This window comes from Nicotiana attenuata, unplaced genomic scaffold, assembly GCF_001879085.1.
Source record: "Nicotiana attenuata strain UT unplaced genomic scaffold, NIATTr2, whole genome shotgun sequence".
Classification (NCBI taxonomy): domain Eukaryota; kingdom Viridiplantae; phylum Streptophyta; class Magnoliopsida; order Solanales; family Solanaceae; genus Nicotiana; species Nicotiana attenuata.
In genome coordinates this window covers 19,035-19,800 of record NW_017677989.1, presented here as the reverse complement: position 1 = coordinate 19,800, position 766 = coordinate 19,035, and the positions used below count along the sequence as shown (strand labels likewise).

Here is a 766-nt window from a genome sequence, read left to right as displayed (position 1 = left end):
AGCAGCAATAATAATAATGTTGGAGATAGTGGATCTCCCTGTTTGACACCCCTTGTTGATTGGAAAAAGCCATAAGACTGACCATTTATCAAAACAGAATACCAATTATTTCCTACCAAGTCAAAGATCAATCCAATAAACCTCTCACAAAATCCTAGCTTCCTAAGCATTTTAGTTAGAAATAGCCAGGATAGCCTGTCATAGGCCTTAGTCATGTCCAATTTTATCACCACATTAGGTCCAGCCTTAGTCCTCAGCCTAATATCTGTAATAATTTCCTGAGTTAACAAAACATTTTCCACTATACTTCTCCCTTTCACAAAGCCTGCTTGTTTTTCAGATATTATATTAGGTAACAGTTCCACCAACCTTTCATGAATGACCCTTGAGAAAATCTTGTTTACAAAGTTACTCAAACTTATAGGCCTCAAATCAGAAAATGTACTAACCTCCTTCTTATTAGGTAGTAATACCAGGTTAGTGTGAGTGATACTTTTAGGTAGTTGCTGACCATTAAAGAAAGCCAGAACCATTGCATATACATCTTCTCCCACTATATCCCAACAAGTATGGAAGAAGGCTCCAGTAAAACCATCAGGTCCACCTGCAGAATCTCCATTTAAACCATAAACTGCCTTCTTAACTTCTTCTCTAGTAGGATTTGCTATCAGCATCTCATTTTGTTCCTCATCTATCAGTGTAGGCACATGGTCCATAATATGAAATACTGAAGGTACTACATCTTCTGTGAATTGATCCCTATAAA

General features: G+C 37.1%; 1 protein-coding gene across 1 annotated transcript; it reads right to left on the bottom strand.

The window, feature by feature from the left end:
- Window positions 1–88: 88 nt before the first annotated feature.
- LOC109221528 lies at window positions 89–716 on the bottom strand. Its single transcript, XM_019386008.1, has 2 exons — window positions 231–716; window positions 89–112 (listed from the first exon to the last, which is right to left on the bottom strand). The coding sequence occupies exons 1-2, from the start codon at window positions 714–716 to the stop codon at window positions 89–91; spliced, it is 510 nt and encodes a 169-aa protein (XP_019241553.1).
- Window positions 717–766: the final 50 nt, after the last annotated feature.